The 20,261-nt window shown below is 46.8% G+C and overlaps 1 protein-coding gene across 8 annotated transcripts in view; it reads right to left on the bottom strand.

Moving 5' to 3' along the window:
• The window catches only part of CEP170B (centrosomal protein 170B), a 57,014-nt gene extending 38,056 nt beyond the window's left edge, over window positions 1–18,958 (bottom strand). For all 8 annotated transcript variants that reach the window (XM_035327292.1, XM_035327295.1, XM_035327297.1 and 5 more), the window contains exons 1-6: window positions 18,835–18,958; window positions 18,465–18,574; window positions 17,593–17,728; window positions 6,475–6,564; window positions 3,498–3,576; window positions 934–992 (exon numbers count right to left, since the gene is read on the bottom strand). In XM_035327292.1, the coding sequence (XP_035183183.1) occupies window positions 934–992; window positions 3,498–3,576; window positions 6,475–6,564; window positions 17,593–17,697 (333 nt within the window). In that variant the 5' untranslated portion in view covers window positions 17,698–17,728; window positions 18,465–18,574; window positions 18,835–18,958. The remainder of the gene's footprint in view (window positions 1–933; window positions 993–3,497; window positions 3,577–6,474; window positions 6,565–17,592; window positions 17,729–18,464; window positions 18,575–18,834) is intronic.
• Between the last annotated feature and the right edge of the window lie 1,303 nt (window positions 18,959–20,261).

The raw sequence follows: 20,261 nt of genomic DNA, 5'->3' as shown, positions 1-20,261 counted from the left end.
CAGAAAAAGGCAATTAAAATATATTTTAATTATTTCTTTCCAAACCCTCTCATCAGCCAGGAAAGCAATGAGCCTGCCTTAGAACAGACTCCATTATTAACTTGGGGCCTAGTAAATGAACTCATTAAAAGTGGGTTTATTACAAGTAAATTAATCAAAGGGTGTAGCCATTCGGGTTATCCCTGAGTAAATTCAATGAATCATTTACCCAATCCTGGCTGTTATACTTCTGATCCTCTCCAAGTCTGGAGAGAGTCTGGAGGTTCCAGCTGCAACCAGGGCTAAGGTGACAGCATTTGCTGGCCAAAAGGTGATGGATGCTTGGCACTGATAACCTGGTCCCTCACCCGAACAAGGGCAGGGTTCCTGCCTAGAAGGGGTTGCTCTTCTGCCTTATATTAGAAGATGCTTGAACATTTTATACACAGTACTGAGCTCTTTGTTTAAAAAACACCTCGCTCCTAAGAGGACCTCTTGGTAAGGAAATGGGGAGCTTGCAGGCAAAGATGATGCGATAGGAATAAATGAAGCAAATGTCAGCCCGATGGAGGAAATGTGATGGATCTGGCCTAAAGTCACCACACACAGAGAAAGGCAACCATGCTCCACTTCTGGAAGGGAACAAATTCTGCTCTGCTTCACCCAGAAGTTAATGTGCTGACTGTTCTTTAATACAGTACAGCTTTAGTAACCTTTTTTGTTGGCAGTCATAAAATCATAAATAACTTGATCTACATGTTAGCAGAGGGATAAGAGAGATCAGAGCAGAGATAACTGGGAAATGTCTCTCCTCAAAGGAAGGTTTTACGTCTCAATCCAAGGACAGCATAATGTTGTGGATCATTTCACTGCCATCAAGAGTATTTTAACACTTCAGGCTGCTTGACCACTACCAGTGCACTGAAAAAAACAATTGCACCCGCACCCCCTTACCTTTAATGCTTCTTCTGGGACCTTGTGTTGAATTTGCTCCAGGACATACATGTTCGAATGTACAAAACTTGTTAAGGAAACAGCAGAGGAATCAGATGCAGAAAGAAATTTAACACTTAGTCACTGAAAGAAAACAGGATCATAAAAACAGTGACACTGAAAACGCACAGGGTGCTAAAAGCCGCCCCCACTCCGTACCACCCCAGTCTTTGTCGTGTGTAGTTTGCAAGAGAGGGTAAACCACATCTGACAGCGGGACCTGTACTAACTGAAGAGTGGCACACAACAGGAGAGGGGCAGAAGAAGCTCTGGAGAGCACCAGCAGCTTGGTGCAGGATAAGGGAGCAACCAGAACCCAAACTCAACTCGCACCCTGCCCCTCTCAGCTCCTGCCTGACTGCTCTCTGCACACAGCATGCTGGCCAGGACAGAGCAGTCACACACAGTCAGGATGAGGCAAGGCTTCTCAGCCACTGCAGTTTCCTGGATGAAAAGTAAATCAGGTCATGAGCTGCTGTGACCTCTTAGGAAGGGAGGCATTTGGTATGTTTGAGCCTAGGCAATAATCCCCAGCAATGCTGCAGAAAAAAAAACACAAAGGAAGCATCTGGCAATACCATCATGAGCAACCCAATCAGGACAGCAGAGAGCAAAAGGGAGGAAAAAGGAAAGATGGAAAATGTTAAACTAAAAATAAACTAAGAGATACTGGCATAGCAGGGAAACTCCACACAGTCTGTAAGTGAAGCTGTAAATGGAAAAGAGACAAACGCTCTTATGCAATAGAGCACAGCTGACTCAGAGGCCACAGGAGATGCTGCCATCCACGCGGTGGGCTCTGAGCACTGCTAAAAAGGGTGGCACCAAAGCAGCAAAGGAGAGGAAGAGTTTTTAACTGCTACAGCCATCCCGCCAAAGTAAAGAGCCATGTCTAAAACCTACATTCTCAGAAGTTTTCCCATTGAGGGCAATAAATTCTACAATTCGTAAATGCAATCATTCATTTCACATGAATATCCATGTAAGGGCTGCAGGACTAAGCACTTAACTCAGCTGCTTAATGCTCAGAATTACTTTCTATAAAAAGTTTAAACCTGTATCACGGCCACTAAAATCTACCCAAGCTCTCGGCCCTGGCTTATGCCTTTGCTCGACTGGAATTACAGCAAAATGACGAGTTTCCCCATACATCCAGAGACCAGAACACACGTGACCAGTTACATCAAAAGAACATTTGCAAAGCTGCAAAGTCAAGAAAAGCTAGAACCAAGGCTGCCTTTAGCATGCTTCACCAGGTGCGTGCTGAGATGCCACCTGCCATGACAAGATCCCACATGATTATGTATCGGGCAGCACTCAGCGAGGGACGACTCAGGACTTTTCCCCATTTATGGCTGAACCTTCATAAGCTGCACCCTTTCCAAATCGTGCTCTAAAGGCAAATAATCTGTATCCTCTGAGGTGTATTTCTATGTTTTTTTTCCAAAAAGATTTAGCAACTACCTCCCTTTAAAAAAAAACAAAAAAAACTACCGCCATGAAGCAAGGATTTGTTATTTATAAATATCATATATATCACAGGGACAATGAAGAGCACAAGAATGTGGCCTTGGGGTCAAGGACACACAAGAGTTTTCCAGCCAACCTCTTCTCCCTGCTTCTACTTTCAGAATGGTCTGGGTTGTTTTAACCTAAACTCCTCACAAAAGAAAACAAGAAACCTGGAGAAGATATTTGTGACTTCTAAATTCAGCCTGAGCAGGTTAAGTTTAGCAGTTAGAAGCAACCAAAAAAGAGTGCTTTTCTGGAAAGGGATTTGATGATAAGAAAAAGCAGCAGTAGGAGCCTCTACTTACCTCTGTCAATCTACAGCACCAGACAAATAGCCACATCAGGATGGAAAAGAAAGGGATGAAGGTAAAGGCATTTTAGCAGACCTTAGCGGGATGTGCCTCTGTAAACCAAGCAGTAACAGCAGCCCGGCCTCCCCAGATAGAGGTGAAATTTTCTGTTGCTAAATAGAGCTTTACCCTTGCACTTTGTGGCAGAAGCAATTTGCAGGAGCAAGCTTCAATCGATACAGAGTCGAGGATCTGACCACAAGTCCCCAGAGCTAAGCGTGCCAAAGACCTGCAAATTGTCTGCAAGCAGGTGGGCAAAATGAATGACAAAAGTACTTATATCAGATGGTTTTTAAAAAAAGTTAAGTTTTTATAAAAGCATATGAAACATGTTTGCTCCCAGGCTGGTACCAGCTACAGCTGCCACCCAGAGATCCCAAATAAGAAGAAAAAAAAACCACAACCCTTCCTTAGACAGACTGATGTGGCACCTCTGCAGTCACCACTGCCAGCGCAGGGCCTGATTCAAAGTCCAATGAAGGCATCTTCATTGATCTGTTCTGAATCAGGTCCAGGTGGAGAAACAAAAGCTGATGAGCCATCCAATGGCTCCAGGAGGCAACACAAACACCCTTAGTCATTAGCCACAACAGGAACTGTTAACTCTCTGTGCAGCAAACAGCACAAAACCCAAAGCCTGCATCTTCAGGCAGGAAAGGATATCGTAGCCGAAGCGAATGACATCGTTCAGTTTTAGGGTGATGTACTTCTGGTCAGGAATCCTCACGTCATTGACGAACGTCTACAGGGAAGAAGCAGAGGAGTGGGTTTTGACAGAGGGTACGAGGTGAAGCATCGCACAGGGATGGAGCTCCTGGAGCACACCCAGGCTGCCTGCCAGCGGTGCCACACGCTCAGGGGTGCAGCAGCTCACAGCAGCCCGGCCTGTCAGCCAGGCCCCCTCTAAACCACCAAAAGTAGCTCCTGTGGCTGGTTTGAGCACTCCAATTATACTTCAAAGCGAGGTGCTCTGGAGGGACCTCTAGGGAGATCTACCTTTCCATCAGCTGCAAGTGAAATTTTAGTCCCCGACCTGCAGTGGTGAACGAGGTGCCTGAAGCCAGGCAGCCTGAAGGGAGGCAGCGAGGGCAGCAGTAAAGCTGCAGCAATTCCTGCTCCAGTTACGGAGCTGGGAATCAGCTCTCCCTCCACTGGGTGTCAAACAGGGCTCACACCAGCCCTAGGCCGGGTAATTTAACAAGTAAAGCCGATCACAAAGGGAAGTGGAAGTGGAAACACACAGGAAAACAAGCATTTTTTGTGGAATCACCACAGTGTCTGAGGTACCGTTGTCCACGACACCGTTATCAGCACAACAGGCCTCTCGCTCAAGAGATTCACATGCTCATTTTTTCCTATGCTCCAGACAGTTCATTGAGACCCAAAGAAACAAAATTATCCTCATAAAGGTACAAAAAATGCACTTCACAGCTGTGAACACATGCCTCGGACGTCCCCTGCACTGAGGGGACCTCATAGGGAACAATTCCTGCAGAACACTGGAGGAACAAATCAGGCGTTCAGAGACACCTTTCACAAAGAAGCTCATATGCTATTGGATTTACCTGGGCTGTCACAGGCACCAGGAGTTACGTGATCTTACGAGGAAGGATTTACCCAGCCTTACAGGCCTGGAAGTCATTGCTGGATCTCTGCAGCCTCCATACAATTCCAGCCTCCAAAATTCTTCCAGTTTAAAGAATCAAAATTGTGCTACAAAATGAACTGACACACTTTCACCGCTGAGGCACAGTTTTTTCCTTTTGTTTTCTCATCTGGGCCAAGCCAAACACCCATGGTAAAACCAAGCATTGACCAGAGGGGAAAAAATAAATGCTACAAGAGGAAGCTAGAAGCTCAGCAGACAACAGCCCCCAGCTGCCTGGCAATTTACAGAAGAGCTGGAGAAGAGGCCTTTAATTTCAGAATAAAAGCATTGAAGCTGGTTAAAAGAGATGCAATTTTTATTTGCATTAAAAATTTTAATATTTAAAATTCCACAACAGTCAGATCTGGAACCAAAAATAATTATTTGCTGAATTTTCTGCAAAACAGAAGTTTGCATGAAAATCCATTTTGATGTTGTTACCTATTTGTCTGTGATCGCTTAAAATAAAATAAGCCATGGAAACTGCTTGTTACAGATAGAAATGCTATCTTCAAAAATCAAAAGACACTTAAAGACAGTGGAATGATAGTAAAAAAAAAAATAAAACATTTGTATAATGTAATTCATATTATTTTCAAAGTCATATAACACATAGTTGATAAAGGCATGAAATAAATACAAGATTAAAAAAACTACTGAGAAAGGAATTTAAATGAAGGACCCCAAGAGGGATTTCTTTAGCTTTCACCTAAACTTCCAACTAAGGATCTATTTACTTCACACAAAATAAATTCAGTTTGGCCACAACCACCTTCTCCCACAGAAGTCTGTTTGACCAGCTGTGGATAGACACTGCTGTAACTGCTTTTAATCCACCACCCCTCTGAGCGCAAGCCTATTACTAAAATGCTATAAATTCATTAGCCTATGAAGAAAGAAGTAGTGATACAAGCCTTCCCTTTCTGCACTCAGAGTTTTCAGCTGCAATTTATATCACTGATTTTTCAATCAGGGATCCCACCAGAGCCCAGACCAGTTACCAGAAAACCGGACATTTCAGCAGGGCTCTGTCTTCAGCTCCTAGGCTGAGCAGGATTAACACTCATTCTTGCTGGTTTCAGATGCCAGAAGAGGCAGAAAGCTTGTTGCCTGCTTTAGCACGTGTTTTTGTACAAGTTTCCGGGTTCGTCCAGTGTTTTTGTGGTTGCAATGATGGAGGGCTGCTGTTTCTAAACCCAAAACAATGATGGCAGTAAAATTCTGTGAACACACAAACACTGAACACAATTACACAAATCTTGCTTAGGCCTGTTTCAGAAGAGGAATACCTCCACTGGTATGTAGAAGCAGCTGAAAAGAGGCATGCTATGATATTAGGATAGTTTTAATTACCATGTTGTACTTAATAACCACAGAATTCAGGTGGGCAAAGCCTCACCAAAATGCCCAACACTACTGTCTGCTTCAGGAGCACAGAAAGGGTTAAGACTCAGGTAGGCTAAGATTATCCCTCAGTCTTAACACAAATCAAGGCAGGTGGAATAGCAATTTTTATTATCAGAAAGAGGTGGTTTAAAATAGTTTCTCCCCAAAGAAATTAGAAGGCTCATCATCCCATAAATCACTTCACACACCGACAACTGAATTGCTAAAAGGTCACCCTGCTCATACTGAACAGCTGCTCCAGAATATTCACCAGTTTAATGTGAACACCCCTAAAACAAGATTGAATTTATTTCCTGCCCTTTTCTAAGCACCATGCCATGGTTTTGTGAGCCTTGAAGAGCTCTGCAAGGGCACCGAAACCAAAAGGGGAAAAAAATAATACAATATTTACTAAAGCTTTCCTCTAAGATGTTGCATGACCTCTGCCTCAGGCCTTGCAAATAATTTTGTACATTCAACTTAATTCATGCGAATGGCCGCAGTGAGACCCCCCCAGAGGGTCTAGCGGTAAAATATATGCACAAGTACTTGCAGGCTCAGCACACCACGTGTCCACCTCCGTCAGCAGGGAGGTTTGCTACTTACGCCGTTCAAGCTCCCGAGATCCTTCACCCAGTGCTCATCTTTCTCCTTGTCGTAGTTGATCACAGCGTGCTGCTTATCGACACTGCGGGACTGGCAACGAAAGCACAATGGGTGTGAGAGCAGCCAGGCAAAAGAGAGACTGTTAATCAAAGCAGCATTTAGACATGAAACTAACTTGATATGAGGCAGGGGGAGAAAGGGGAAAAAGCAGGAAAGATTAAATATTGCTCCTATAAATAACCAAAGAACACACAGTAAACGCTTCCATGGTTGGTGTAAACAGTTCACAGAAGAAAATACACTATTTACATGAAAAAAAATAGTCATGGAAAGCTGTCAAGACTATGCCAGTATTTCAGTAAGTTATAGCAATGCACATTGAAAACCAAACCAGGCAAATACAAAGCCTGGGGGCATCATCTCAGCCCACGTGAACTGGAAGAGCTCCACTTTCACCTACTGAAGCTGGTGGCCTCATCACCAGGGACTTTCTATTTGGGAGCATAGCTTCCTATTTTTCACAGGGAAAAAAATATATATACTTTTCCTAAGTTACAAACCAAACTTTTTCATGATGCATACTGTTCCCAGGATCGTGTGCTGCAGTTGGTTTAAACCCTAATGTTTTCCAGCTTGGGGAGAGGTTAGTTAACTTGGAGAAAAAATGAAATTTAAAGCTAACTTTGAGGACACTGATCTGGACTGATTTGGTCCCAACGGCTTTGTCACGACGCACACGTACCAAACACATCTTATCTTCAAAACAGAGTATGACACTTCAGTAGAAATGCTGTCAGACCGTTTTGAGGCACAAACATTAAAACCTCTGAGTGGTTTTGAAACACAGCATAAGTGTCACAGCTATGAAGACACCAGACTGTCTGTATCTTGGCTTGAACCAGTCACTGGCACTACTCACTCAATCCATCAGCGCATGCATGTATTGCTGAAACCTCCCTGGTACCTCAGCCCAGGAAAGGGTAGGGCATGCTACCAAAGCAGGGAGACAAGCCAGGTTAAGCCTGCACATCTTCCTCGTCCTGGGCATCAACCAAGAAGTTCTCAGGGAAAAATAAGTCCTTCCCTTTCCCCAGGTACAAACACACAGGTTTCCACAGCACCGCTCTCAGTAAGCCATGACATACTTCCTCGCAGGCATGCAGGGGCAAAGACTCTTTCAGGGGAATTCCTTGATGAAAACAGAGGTTTTTCCTAACAACCCATTAAGCATTAGCAGGAATTTCTTCTTCCCATGGCAATGTGAAGCAGACTGGTAATATCCCAACAGCTGATAAACATCAGGTCCCAGAATGCTGGGCTCCTGGAAGGGCTCCCTGCACCTTACCTACAAAATAGAGGGGGAGGACCATCCATGCCCATAGCATGGGCAGAAATCCCCCCTTTCACCAGGGATGCACATTTATAACCACGTTACGTCCTGCGGGACTCATAGCCACGCACAGGGGTGCTGCCTTCACTGCATGGATGCAGACACAAGGTATTCTTGTGTCCTGCAGCTACCCACAATCCTGGACACCACTGTTCCCAGTGGGATGGGAGGGAGTGTTGAACAGGTACAGCAGCGTTTGCTTTAGCTTTTTAAACCATGTCTCAGAAACTCACTTAAGGATTAACTGAATTTAAAGGCATAACAATCGCTTTAGTCCACTTCCAAGGTCAGAAGATCTTCTACCCCAAAAAGAGAGTTCACCCAGAATAAAAATTGCTGTAGATTTTACCTTGTACCAAGCTGCAGGCCATTTAAAAAGAGACTTACTTCAGGGAACCAGCTGTCTCCTAAAAATTCAGTTTGCCCTAGATCTGACCCTGATGCAAGTTACCACAGCCTTTGGACTGTTGTATTTTACAACAGCTGACTACAGACACCCTGGGGTCCCAAGCCAGACAAGGGTCATCCCACAGGCACAGAGATATATTCTAGCACCATAATATTCCCCTACACAAAAGCAGAGGTCACCAAAGGAACCAATTTATGCCAAATTTTCCCATCTTTCAAGCAAGTTTCAGCTGTATTCAAGACTGCCCTTTGCAAAAGCAGGTAAAGTGATATGCTGCATTTGTGCCATGGTACTGAAACTTCCTAGCATCGCTTTAAAGAGTGTGTTAGGAACACGGCAAACTGTTACACAGATCACACTTCCGTGAAATCTCATCTTTTTTTTGGAGAGGAGATGGATTTTCACAGTTTTATTTATGTTAAAACAGCAAACATCACAAGCACTGGCAGCGGGAGTTCCTAAGGGCCTGTCTCCAAGGAAACTCAACTTAAAATAACTAAAATTGCACCTTGTTTATTTTGATGCAGACTTGCCAAAGGTCACTCTCGAGAACCAAGGTGTGGTTTATTTCAACACCAGTCACATCTACAAGAAGCTGCTCTTTCCTGCAGTGACTGCAGCCACCCGGAGGCTGGTGGTGCTTTTGCTCCCGGAGAGGAGCAGATGCCTGAGCCCCACTTCCAAACAGAGCCTGAGCAGCCACCAGGGCGGCAACAAACGAGGGCACAAGAACAGACCTGGTGAAGTCACTTCAGTCAAGCAAGCCAGAGGTTGCCAATGAATGAACCCTTAAATCATGGAAAGCAAGTTAGGAAACCTGAGTCTGCATGTTATAGAGCAGTCCATGGGTGCAGACCTGCCAGAGGTCTGCAACTCCACTGGGAGGATTTTAGGCATCTATAAATCGAAAAGCTGCAATGAAGCTGACTGAATCCCAAGAAGAGGACTCCTTCGTTCAAAAGCACTTTTGCACCAGACATCGAGCCTTCCTTGTGCTGTCACAGCCTCCACAGCAAAAGGCAACACTGATCCACGTGTAAATGAATGTGTGATAGCAATAAAGTGTTTATATATTAAAAAGAGTAACACAGCTGAAGTGCCTATACACAAATGTCAAATGCAGAAAATAACCAGCACACCCTAGCAGTGACTCCATTTCACCAGAAAAGCACTAGCAGCAGGGAGAGCAGCACTCCTCGGCTACAGCAACATTCATTTTTGTTCTGCTCGGACCCAAACAACAGCGTTCTCACCATGTCCCAGTACTAGACTTGTTATCAAAGGAAAACATTCTCAGAAAACACAGCGTGTGCTTTTCTGATTAACAACATTTATGCTTCTCTGAGGGGAGAACACGGACACTGATTTGTTACTACACTAAACTCACCCAGGGCTTGCATTTCCAGACATTCAAATCACTTCCTAATATAAGGCTGTCCCGCTTCTCCCTCATCCTACCTCCAGTGCATCATGTTTTAAATACCCAGTAGACGAAATGCACACGCTGCACGTAGCTGAAGACGGAGGTATTTTACAGTTACACTTTCCTCCAAGATTACACTAAACAGGGAGGCATCTCCACACCCTAGGTGGGAATGGCATCTCCTGGTCTGCCTGCCTCCAACCTGTACCAACAACCTGCATCAGGCTCAGGGTGGCAGGCAGGCAGCCTGCTTGCGATTCTCACAACTGCATACATCAGGTCAGCAAAAGCTCCTGCTTAGCACTGCAACAGCAAGAGCAGCTTTAGAAGTGTGCAGGAGTCTCAAACGAAGTAAGCGTCACATCAGGTACGCGCGCTGCGGAGAGAACATCCCCTACAGCCTTGTGTTTGGGGAAGGGTCTGCAGCAAAGAGCAGGATGCTCAGGATGAATCCAAGAGCTGCAGAGAGATAGCAAGCAAAATCCACAGGGAAACAAGACCTGCTTAGGAAGACAGGATGAAAAAATAGAGCAAGACAGCCTGCGTTTCCCCACAGGGTCTGGGAGCAGATGCAGCTCAGCTGTCTACGTAGATACAGATGCTGTTTTTTTCCCCCAGCAGAATTACCATGGGCAAAAACCTACTGCTCAGGGTTGAGATTTGGACCTCAGCCCCGCCAGCGCTGTGAGGCATCATGGTATTGGAGATAAAATAAACAAACAAGAGCAGTTTCCCTGTTCCTAGCTGCAGTCTGCTGTGCACGTCTGGCACAAGATAGCTGCAGCATTCTGGTGGCAGCATGCAATAAACACTTGCTTGAATATTTTCCACGTTGAACAGGTTACATTTCTGCCAGTAATGTGCTCTGCACAAGTGTCCCAGTAAGGAAATACAAACCTCTCCCAGTGCCCCACTTTGGGAGGAAGGCACGCAGAGCCAACTCAAACAACAAAATATCCTCACGCACTGGCCTCAAGTGTGGTTTTAGCTCCTCAAAAGAAAATCCTGGGTAATATTTTAGATGTAGAGCTTAGGGATATGGTTTAGTGGGGACTGTTAGTGTTAGGTCAGAGGTTGGACTTGATGATCTTGGGGTCTCTTCCAACCTAGAAATTCTGTGATTCTGTAATATTTAAGGACAGCTATAACTAATGGGTCTCCCTCTTTCACCACGACGCATTTCTTAAGACTTCTGCATCTTGGCCACAACAGAGCTTTTCCATAACATCAGTGAACTGTGAATGCTCCATCCTGCCTCAGGCTGGTTGCAATGAGATGTCCCTGCAGACTGACTGCTTCTAGGGGTGCGTGCTGGTTTCTGCACAATTCTGTACAAGCACACCGACGTCCCTTCAGCACATGCAGCCACCTCGATGCTGGAGCTGACCTCACGTTGCAGTTTCTGAGCTGCAGATTCCTGCTGTCAGCCGTGCTGCCGTTAGGATCACGGATCTGCTTAGCGGATCTGTGGCAAGACCAGGGCCTGAATATTCACGCAAAAATAAGGCACTGAACAAAAGAAATCCTCTGGGAAAATGAAACTATAATCCCCACAGCTTGGCACAGGGATTTAGAGGCTGGCATAGTCCTCGTAATGATTTAACTCATTATTTTGGGCTAGAATGGGCTTTGCTTGCTTGTTCCTCTTTCCAGCAGTGGAAGACAGACTCAAATGACCCAAGGGCAGGTTCTCCCCAGAGGCAGGGACCAGGCAGCCCGCAGATGGGCTGGCTTCCCCTTCATTGTGCATCGCCGCTTATGGAAATGCGCGAGCATCACCTCTGGTGGGAGAGCAGCCTGCATGTTCACAGCACAGCTGAGCCACGTGCAGCTGCCTGGATCAAGACCTTGGAGTACAGGTCAGCTCTCGACGTGGACAGGGTCCCTTTCACCCCTGCCCACCCCCAGGAGGGACACAAAGCCCTCCCTCCAGCTCCTCACCAGTGAGGCACAGCCCTCATAGTCCCTACCAGCTGTGCCAAAGCCTCCTCTCCCCGTGCTGCCTCCAGCACTGACCTCCCCTCCCAGGTCTGCCAGCCCTGCCATGCCCCCAGCCTCCTACACCATGCTTCCTCAGCCAGCTGTAGCCCTCCCATCAGCTTCATGTCAGGAGAAAACAACAGCAGAGGCAAAGAGCCAAGCAAACACTACCAGGGCTGGAAATACGGGACGTGCATCCCTCCCACAGCTGCTGCCCAAGCACCTGGAAACACTGCCTGCCCGAAAGCCGAGCCTTCCCAAGGCTAGATCCTTTCCCTCCTGCCTGCAAGACACCTACTGCCCTTGTGACACCTCATGAATGAACGTCTCGGGATCACTGCACTTTCTAACACCCAGGTGCCGGTTTACACCCTCCAGATAACTGCAGCAGAACAGCATGAGCATGGCACAGCCCTGCCCTGACTGCAGCTTCCCGCTCCACCCGTGTCTCCACAGAGGAGGCTGGAGGCAGCAGAGGTCCCCCATCACTCCTAGAGGGAGCTCCCAGTGCAGAAAATACCTCAGTGGTGGAGGGATATGGCTTCTGCACAGCAGCAAATTCACCTGGAAGCATCAGGGAAAACATCTACCGAGTTTCATGCCACCGTCTTCCTCCCAGCATAGGCAAACTACACATCTATTCCCACCTGTTTATGTAAACACCAAACTACACTGGAGAGACATAGTGTTATTAGCTACAGCCCAGGGAAGGCAGGATATGCCAGGTCAGCAACACCTTAACCTGACCACCAGTCACATACACACAGAGCTCGCAACCACGCTGCATCGTTTGCGGGGCGCACCACGCACCCTGTGAACTAAACAGGGAACAAATCTCGTATGGTAAAAAAAAAAATCTGGTAATGACACAGTGACAGATTGCATCTTCACGCCTGCGTACACAGGGGCAGAGCAGGATCACACGGGCGGTCTTCACACTGCCACGTCGTAACTGCGCCGCAGTTACAAACACTTGACTTAGCAGCCATAGGAATGTTCTTTCGGTGCCTAGGATTCTTATAATTGCCTAGCTTTTTACCAAAACAAGCTAAAAAGAGGAAAATGTCTATCCAAGCAGTATCAAGTGACCATTTATACAATTTGCCAGCAAAACGGACTTGTGGTGGGGGCTCGTGAGCTGAGCATACTTGAACTGACTAATTGAGACCATAAGCAGCGTGCGACGTCCCATATGGGCCAGTGACAGATGCTTGGCTAGTAGCTTTCACAGCTATTTGCTGACACCAGAATGAAAACAAGTCTCGAGTCCACTTCGGGCCTAAGGGAGATGCTGTTCAGCAGTCACATACTCTGAGCTGCTTCTGCCCTACTTTCACCACTCCTCAGAGCCCTGCTGCCTCCCTGCTCCTCCTCTCACCCTGCACACACACGGACACCTCCTCGCTGCACCTCCCTGCCGAGCCCAGCCTTACCCTGCTGGCCAGGTGTCAGAGGAGAAATCCGCCGATCAAACGCAAAGAGCTGGCCTCCTACAGTTTATGTTTCAGGGAGACGAAGGTTGAGCAAGTCCTCCAGCAGCTTTCCTCGACAGCTGCTTTGACCACTGTGAGTCAGGACAACAGGCTAGATGCACCTTGATCTAATCTAGCACAGCTGCTCTTGCTTCTGAACTCCAGTCCCGTGCATCCCTGCACCTAGCCCCTGCTTGCCCAACCCACGACAGCTCTGTCATCCAATCCTTCCCCTCACCAGCATCACTCCCAGATGTGATGTTACCAAAACCAACAGCCTCTAATCAGTCCCTGCTGCCTGCACGCAAACTTCAACTTGTTCAAAGGTCTGGTACACAGCCAAAGGCATTTAGGGGAAGACCAATCAATCACCTCTGACCTGGGAGCTCCCTCCTCAAAAATGTCATCCCCTTGGCCCTACAGCACCAGACCTTCAAAGAACAGATTAAATGTATTTCTGAATAGTTTACATGAAGAAAACAGCATTTTCCTCAGTCTTGTTCTCCTAGAAGACTGCAGAAGGGAGCTGATCTCTTCCAAAGCACGCTGCCTGAAACAGAGACCTGGAACATAAACTCTCCTCTCAACCAGTTCCAGAGTTTAGCAGTTACAAGCAATTGAAAGCAGAGGCTCAAAATAGGAAGTGCCAAGCTGTCTTAACTGACAGGCAGAACAAAGGCCACACCTAAACCAGAGAGCATCATGCCATCTGCACCTACTCCTGCTGTAACTCACGCTCACGTGTACCAACTCACAGAGTAGGACAAGGGCATGCCCAAGCCACTGCCCTACAGGGAGGGAAACACTCCAGGGAGCATTGGTTAAATATTTTGCTTTCTCAAATTTTCCATTAAATATCCCTCTTTTAAACAAAAACAAGGAAATCGGGATGCTGCTTTCGTTTTAGTTAAATATTTACACATAGCACAAATTTCAAAGTTGCTCTGTTTAGGGGCAAAGCAGAAGGTTTTAATGGTTAAGTGAAATTTTGGAATTTGCAAAATGTTTATGTAGCCTGAGTAAATATCCACCACATTAATCGAGTGATCAAAGCTGATAAAAAAAGACAATTATGTTTCCCAGGAAAAATGTTGGTGGGGGTGGAAGTTACTCCATTCTACAGTGTCAACACAATAAAAAAATAAAAATCTTACTTCTGGATGGGGAAAAAAAAAAGAAAGAAAAAAGTAAACACGTTCAGAGAATTATTTCCTACCACCATCAAGCTTCATATAAAAACATGCTAGTGCACGCTAGTGAAGGTCTGGACGTCCATACTCCTGCTGTTGCCTTATCTGAAGGGAGCCAATGAGTACAAAGGGAATCAAGTACTGTTATCAGAAACAGGGCAGAATGGAGCCCTTGCTACATTTATCACTGTGCACACACCAAACTACACTGCATGGCATTGTCTCCCGAGCCCTAACATTCAAACCCAATGTAAATCTCATATTTTCTTGTACTAGGAGCTTTACAATGCTGTTAGAATATTTAAAATACTTCTAATCTTCTTAGTAGGTATAAAGGATTTCAAGGCAGGTTGTTTCCCCACTATCAAATCTACTTAATTTTAAGCTTGAGGACTATGGTTTCCTTAACCTCTTTGTTAACTAGAAAGCAGATCTAGTACCTGTACGAAGTAAGTAAACACAGGGGAAACTAAGGCTTGATTGTTTGGTGACAGACATTTTTTGCTGCTTAGGGATCTGATACCTTCAGGCAATGCAGCCAAGAAAGTGTCTAAAGACGAGATGCTCCTCAAACAGTAAAACGTGAAAGGCAAGACTGCAAGCTCTCCAGGACAAGGACAGCTAATCTCTGTGCTGTATGTTTGCACACTAATACACAAGGTCTCAACAGGGGACCACAAACTGTATCACAATGAAATCACTAAGCAGAAATAATCTTAGGGATGAAAAACAATGACCAGGTCATCCAGTTCTCTTGCCAGACAATGCCAGTCTGTTCCCCGTTGTGCACGTGAGAGGATTAAATGCCAGTTTCTTGAAATATACATGTACAAAATAACTGTGCAGTGAACACAACACACAGTTTCAGTGTCAACACTGCAGGAGTATTTCAGGTACAAACACTGCCACGGGAGCTCTGTCCATCTGCTCTGATAACCTCCCTGCTCCTTAAGCTTTCCCCAAGACAAATGATTGTGCCAGTCTGCACAATAATTTTGTGACACGGACAGCTACAGAAGGAAAAAAAGTCTATTTTTAGACCTCATCCTCCATCTGCTCACACACAACTTTGCTTGGATATCAAGTGTGTGCTTGCAGTCTCCCTTCTGCACTGAGCCTTACTACAGTCATGTCATTTGGAGCCCAAGTTAGCTCTGGCAAACATCTTTATAAGCAAATGGCTAGGAAAATGTGCTGTGCAGTTCAAAATGAGACCATTCATGTGATCTTAGAAAAAGCTTTATTACTGGAGACAATAAACTGATATATTAATAAAGTGTCACGTGTAATGCAGCCCCTGAACATAAAACAGCTGGATTTTACCGACAATCCAGAGCCTTCAGTCTGAAAAATGAAGGAGGTTTTGAACCATCTCCACCTATAAGCCCCCAGATACAGCTGCATCCCTCTCAGAGATACTGCTGACTCCTCCAGGAATCACAATCTGTTTACCTTGAAGAAAAGAGCATGACAAACGTACAGCGTCACAAAGTTGCTGGTCCACATGCAACACTGAGAAGCCAGCTCAGACTTGCAAAGAAGCATGAAATACTCCATGCGGTACAGAGTGGTTCACAATCCACACTATCCAATTAATCCCTTGAATAACCAGAGGAATAAGCAACACACTTTGAGGATGACTGACATTTGGGTACTTTTATGTTCAGGTGCACGACTTGAGACTTGGGATTCTTGCAGTGCTGAACCCTGACCATAAAAAAAACAAACTCAAGTACCTTCAAAACATATTAAGATGGGCACCCTAAAGCTCAGGCCATTCTAGAAAACGAAGAACACTGTATACATTTCCTCCCTCAAAGGGGAATACAGCAATCAGGGGTTTGGGCAAACACAGACTTACGGAAAATATTAGGACATTTTTAATGCCTCACCATTACATATCTCACCAGTCAGACATGTAGGAACATGAAGGAAATGATAGCGTAATTCACGAGAAAACCCAAACAAACGACCTGCTGTTGAACCAGAGCATGTTTCAAACTCTACCACTGCAGCAAAGCCATTTCATTCACTTCTAGCTAGCAGTACAAACATTGCAAGCTCTCCTTTTGTGGACACTAACATTTTATTACAGCTAGATAACACCTTCACAAACTGTCTTCTAAGTACAGCTTGTACAATAAGAGCTCCCACCCCCCTAAACAGACCTCCTGCTTACATATCTTATAAAATCCCTGCAGGAGCTACAAACACAGCCTGCCTGGAAGAACATTAGCAAAAAGCATTTAGGAGATGGCTGTTGCCACACTAGCAGTGAAAACTGCAGGGGAGGAAGGCCCCATTGTGCATGCAGCTTCCTAATGGTGACATCAACGGGCACGTGGGCTTTATGGATGATCAAGAGAATTCTCTGCCACATTGGTAAACAGGCAAAAGGGGAGAAGGCAGGCACAAACTTTTTTTTTTGTATTTAAGTATTCATGCACGGGTCTAGCAGAAACGTTAATTGAATTTTAAGCTTCTATAAAGTCCTGAGCTAAACTGCTCTTGTCAGCTCTTTGCAAAATTCCAGTTCAATTTGTTTGGAGTGACATCCATTACATTATTCTGTCAAACATCAGACCACAGTCAACACTTCAGAAATACTGGATTAGGTCCAGCAAAGAGACATGCTGGTATGGAAAGCACTAATGCAAGCTCTAAGTTTGCCCAAGTAACACAATTACTTTACAAACAAGCGGACACCCACCACCTGAGTCACCCCAGCAAAAGACCTAGCATTACTCTGCTAAAGATCAGTGTTTCCTACCATGACAAAACTAAATAAATACACACAAACCAACCAACCAAAAAATAAAAATAAATAAATGAGGCGTACAAGCACTGACAATATAATCAAGCAGAGTAAAGGGAAAAATATGCAAACAAAAACCCTGCTACCCTTCGAATCACATGCTACAAAACCAGTAATTTAATCACTTGCAGATCAGGACTGAATTGTATGTCTTTGTTTAATACTTCGAGCAGCATACAGATAGGTAATCTGTTCGATTTGATTAATCTCCCACCAGCACAGCTCCTACCCATCTGATGACGTAGCTGTTAGCAGGAAACCTCACTTGCACTTTCATGAACATATGAAGTCTTTGTGGGAACCGCAGACTCGACACAAAAGAGGAAGTGTGTTTTAAAAGATGTCATTTGAAGAAAGCATGAGCTATCTCTACAGATCCCCGGCATTGCATTCACATCTACTACATCTTCAGAACAGGCTAACAAAAAAGTCACATTACCTGGAGCATCAGTTCACAGTCATCTCTGCCAACAAATATCATCTCCCGAGGGAGCCGGTGGCGAATGCCAGTGCTGCTCACCAAGAACCACGAAGTCACGCTCATTTTGGCGCTTGGCACTTAATCTCTACACATCCTAAACATGAAAAAAAAATAAAATTAAGGGGCACGTAGCGAGCTATTAATGATGTATGTAAGCGTAGCAGTGCATAGTTGCAGTTCCCAAATTTCCCTAGGCCACGGGACCCTGTGCTGCTCCTCGCACCGTGTTCACATTAATTTTTTGGTGGCAATGAGCAGGGGTGAGGCGTGCCCCAGGACCTGCCACAGGTAGGAGCCACGGCTCTGCAGCCCTGGAAATATACCCCAGCAGAGTAAGACTGGGGGGTGGGGGTGAGAAAAGGCTCATTATTTCAGACATGAAGTAAGCAGCTGAATCCAACCGCTGAATACAATTTAAAAAAAAAAAAAAAAAAAAAAAGGCAAAAGCGTAGATCTTTTCCAGAACATTTCCGGGCTGCTAGCACAGCTCACGCCTCCCCCATCCTCAGAGCCCCGGAGGAGAGCATCGGGAAGGTGACTACTGCACCCGTAACCTCCCGGGAGCGGTCCCAGCAGACTGCTCAGCCTGCAGACTGCTCGGCCCACCTGCAGGCAGATAAACCCGTAACCCCCCCCCTGTGCGCGATCCGGTAAAAACACAGGAATAAAGACACGTAAATAAAGCGCTGCCCTGGACGGGAGGGACTAGCGGAGCCCAGAGGGGGATCCCGGCCCAGAAACGCCTTTCTCCCGCAGGAGGCAGAGGCAGAAGCAGCCCGCACCTCGGAGGGCGACGGCCCGCGGCACCTCCCGTCCCTCCGCGGCCACACCTGGCTGCTGGCGCTGCTACGGGCCGGCGGCGCGGGGCGCAGCCCTGCTGGCTCTCCTCCTCCTCCTCCTCCTCCTCTCGCAATCTCGCATTTTCTCCTCACGTCTCGGCCTGAGGGAAGAAGAAAGGGCAGCGGGCTGCGGGGCTTCTCCCGCACTGCGCTCCAAAAGAAGGCTCCGAGCCCTCCTCCCCCGGCGGCACCGGGCTGCGGAGCGGGGGGGAGCGCGGCGCGGCCCCAACAAAGCACCTGGGCGAAGGCGGCCGGGGCCTGCCGGCACCGGGCAGCGGCCTCGCCCCTCTCCCCGCTCCCTGCCCGGGGTCCTACCGGGGGGGCTTTCCCCACGGTACCCCCTCGGTCCCCGCCGCCCTACCTGCTCGGGCCCGGCGCGGCGGCAGGCCGGGCGCCTCGCCCCTCCAGCCGGCTCCGCCCGCCCCGCTCCGCCCCCGCGCACGGCAGGTTCCCGACGTCAGGAGGCGGCCCCAAGGCACCCGGCCCTGCTCCATTTTCCCTTAGGCACAGAGCCTGAGGCTGCCAGAGGGTCCCCGAGGCTCCCTCTGCCGCCCCCACCCCTCGTGGGTGCCCCCTTCAGCTTCTTCACAAAGCCTCAGGCACCCCCAGCCATTCTTCCACACAGGCTTTTGGTGTGTTTCAGCACTCTTGGCCCCGAAATCTTGTGTCGTCCCCCCGCCAAGGCCTTGGGCAGCAGGTGTGAGCCCTAGAGCCTGGTGGGTTTCCAAGCGGTGGTCTGATTGAAAACGACAGTCGTGATCTTGTATGGTGCCCTTCATTTCAGGCTATCAGAGGTGTTCATGGAACACAAAGGAGGCTTCGTGACACCTCCCTGACACGGATGTGGTTGTCCCCAGCCTTTCCAGGCTGAACAGGCGAGCCTGAGGTCATAGGGCAGGAGTCACTACCTCCGCAATCACTGGGTTCCTATCACCAGTCCTTTCTGCCACATCCTCCGCCGGGTTTAGGTCGGACAGGTCCTCAGCACGCATTCCTCAGGTCCTCGTGTAGGGCAGGTAACTAGGAAATGACTGAAGAGCACCAAGTGTGAAGCGCAATAACCACTTCTTTTCTCACTTTAACTGGAGGCAGCAACAACTACACACCAGCTCTCTGACTCCAGCTGGCACGGGCTGCTAAGAAAAGAACATAAAAAGATGGCAAGATCACAGTGGTATTTCCCCAGGCTTATCTTCCAGCCGAAAAAGGCGTCTTTGCATTTATATGATCAGTGTTTATTTCTGAATATCATTTCTCAGTCACCTGCAGGAGCTTCCCTAGATGTTTGAAGTGCTGCCTTTTAGAATTTTGGCTTCAGTGTTTTCCTCGATAATGTCTGATTATGTGCAAAACAATAGGTGCAGTACATGACTTATCGAGGACAGTCCTACATCAGCATCACTCCATGGGCTTACTGCTGGCCTACAGCACGGATGGCAGCGGGACTGATCCTCTGGACAGTGGAGCAGGAAGGGCCATCCCGTGCAAGGCCTGAGAACCGGGGAGGACAAAGCAGAATCACAGAATCATTAAAGTGAGCAAGAGCAGAACCAGAAGGGGGTAAAAAAACCTGCCCTCCTCTTTCTGAAGAGCAGTAGGACTTCATTAGTATTTAATTACTAGTATTATTGCCTTCTTTAATCAACATTTGAGTTCTTCTCTGGCAAATACATCATGCCCCAGGACAATTTCAAGGTGTGATTATCTTCAAAGGCTTAAAAGCTGGCTGAGACTGCAGCATTTGTGTTTTATTGGAATGCTCTTGCTATCTCCTCGGAGTGGAGCACC

This window comes from Oxyura jamaicensis, chromosome 5 (genome assembly GCF_011077185.1).
Source record: "Oxyura jamaicensis isolate SHBP4307 breed ruddy duck chromosome 5, BPBGC_Ojam_1.0, whole genome shotgun sequence".
Taxonomy (NCBI): Eukaryota; Metazoa; Chordata; class Aves; order Anseriformes; family Anatidae; genus Oxyura; species Oxyura jamaicensis.
The sequence above is the reverse complement of the archived record's forward strand: the minus strand, read 5'-3'. Positions and strand labels throughout refer to the sequence as shown.